General features: G+C 50.6%; 1 protein-coding gene across 1 annotated transcript; it reads right to left on the bottom strand.

The window, feature by feature from the left end:
- Positions 1 to 438: 438 nt before the first annotated feature.
- DNLZ (DNL-type zinc finger) lies at positions 439 to 1,375 on the bottom strand (the record flags this gene model as incomplete). The annotated part of the gene is made up of 2 exons (XM_010188190.1): positions 439 to 610; positions 1,236 to 1,375. Coding segments are annotated over 2 exons (312 nt in total), but the record flags the coding sequence as incomplete, so codon positions are not given.
- Positions 1,376 to 1,519: the final 144 nt, after the last annotated feature.

The raw sequence follows: 1,519 nt of genomic DNA, 5'->3' as shown, positions 1-1,519 counted from the left end.
AGTGGCACGTAAGGGACTGCAGGCAGGGTGAAGGATCACAGATGTTCTGCTCCCTGTTCTGCTCAGCTGCTTCCCTGCAACACCTGGGCAGCCCAGGAGACATCCCTAAAGCCTCCAGTCGCAGCTGTGCCTCGCTAGGCCAAAGCACCCGAGAGCACACAGAATTAACAGCTCCCTTCTCTGCAGAGAACAAAGCTGAGCTACTGACACTGCTGAAGCTCTCAGACTCACTTTACAGCCAGCAGAACAAGTACCGGGTAAAACAGCCGTGCTGCGTCTCTAAAAACATCAGTTTGGTCAAAGGCAAACCCACACAAGACAAAGGGATGCAACAGAGAAAGTCCAACACCCCAGTTTATTTTAAACGCAGACTGCTGAAATCCGAGAACGACGGCTGACAGTCTCTTGCCATCAGCAGAACGACACAAATCCCACTCGTCAGGTCTGCCCCTTGCCACCAGTCTCTGAGGGGGCTTCCCCACCTTCACCCTCCGTGGGCTGAGCTGGAGAGCTGGTGTCTGCTGAGCTTTCCAGAAGCAGCTCCAAGGCTTCCTCACCAGCCACACGTCTCACCTTCTCCCCCTTGGCTGCCAGGATTTCTTCAATATTCCTTAAAAACGATTTAAAACCAACAGTGACACCACAGCAAAGGCCAGACCCAAGAGTCAAGCACAGCCTCGCTCTTCCACACTTTGCTCTCAGGATTTTTTGCTATGCAGTAAATCACACGTGAGCATCACCACGGTGTTTCTCCATAAAGAGTTTGGGAAGCAGATAAATGCACCCAAACCTTCTGGGCTATTTTCATCCATTAGGATCAATAATTCAGCAGTTACAGCAAAACAGACATCTTTAAAGGTAGCTCAGGAAGTTACAAATAATCGAAATTCAGCAGCAGATGGGTCTACGTGTTTGAAACGCTCAGCCAGGGACACAGCCCGAGGGAGAGCAGGAGAACCCCACACACGGCGAGTCACCCGCTAGCACCACCGAGGCTGGCTGTGATCACACAGCTCCTGTTGCAGCTTTACGCCATTTATTTGGCTCCTAGGTAGTGATGGTCAAATTACAGATTAAAAAGCTGTTTGTGTGCTTTAAGAAACCAGATGAAACAGCAAAACTTTGCCTTTCTCTGAACCACGTTTTGAAAGAAATGGCAGGTCTGCTTAGGGGGTGCAGGTACAACCCAGCAGCCCTTCCCCTCGCAAAGGAAGAGCCCCCCTACCCACACCTACCGCTTTCCTTCCAGATCTGAGAACCAGCCCAGGTTATCGGCGATGACGTGGTGGTTCCCGCAGCCGGGACACTTCACTATCACCACCCCGTTATGGTAGGCTAACTTGGAAATCGTTTTCGCTGATCGGGTCTGGCAGACCTACAAACAAAATGGATTTGATTAATGCGGTAACTGCAGCTTCTGGGCCTTTTAAGGGAAAACCGCTTTATTTACCTGATTAAAAGCTTTCTTTTCCCCTCCCTCATCTTTATTGCAAGGCTGCCTGGCCTGTACCAACAGGCT

The sequence above is a fragment of the Mesitornis unicolor genome, unplaced genomic scaffold, assembly GCF_000695765.1.
Source record: "Mesitornis unicolor isolate BGI_N332 unplaced genomic scaffold, ASM69576v1 scaffold6507, whole genome shotgun sequence".
NCBI lineage: Eukaryota > Metazoa > Chordata > Aves > Mesitornithiformes > Mesitornithidae > Mesitornis > Mesitornis unicolor.
Note: the sequence above shows the minus strand (reverse complement) of the source record. Positions and strands in the feature narration are given on the sequence as shown.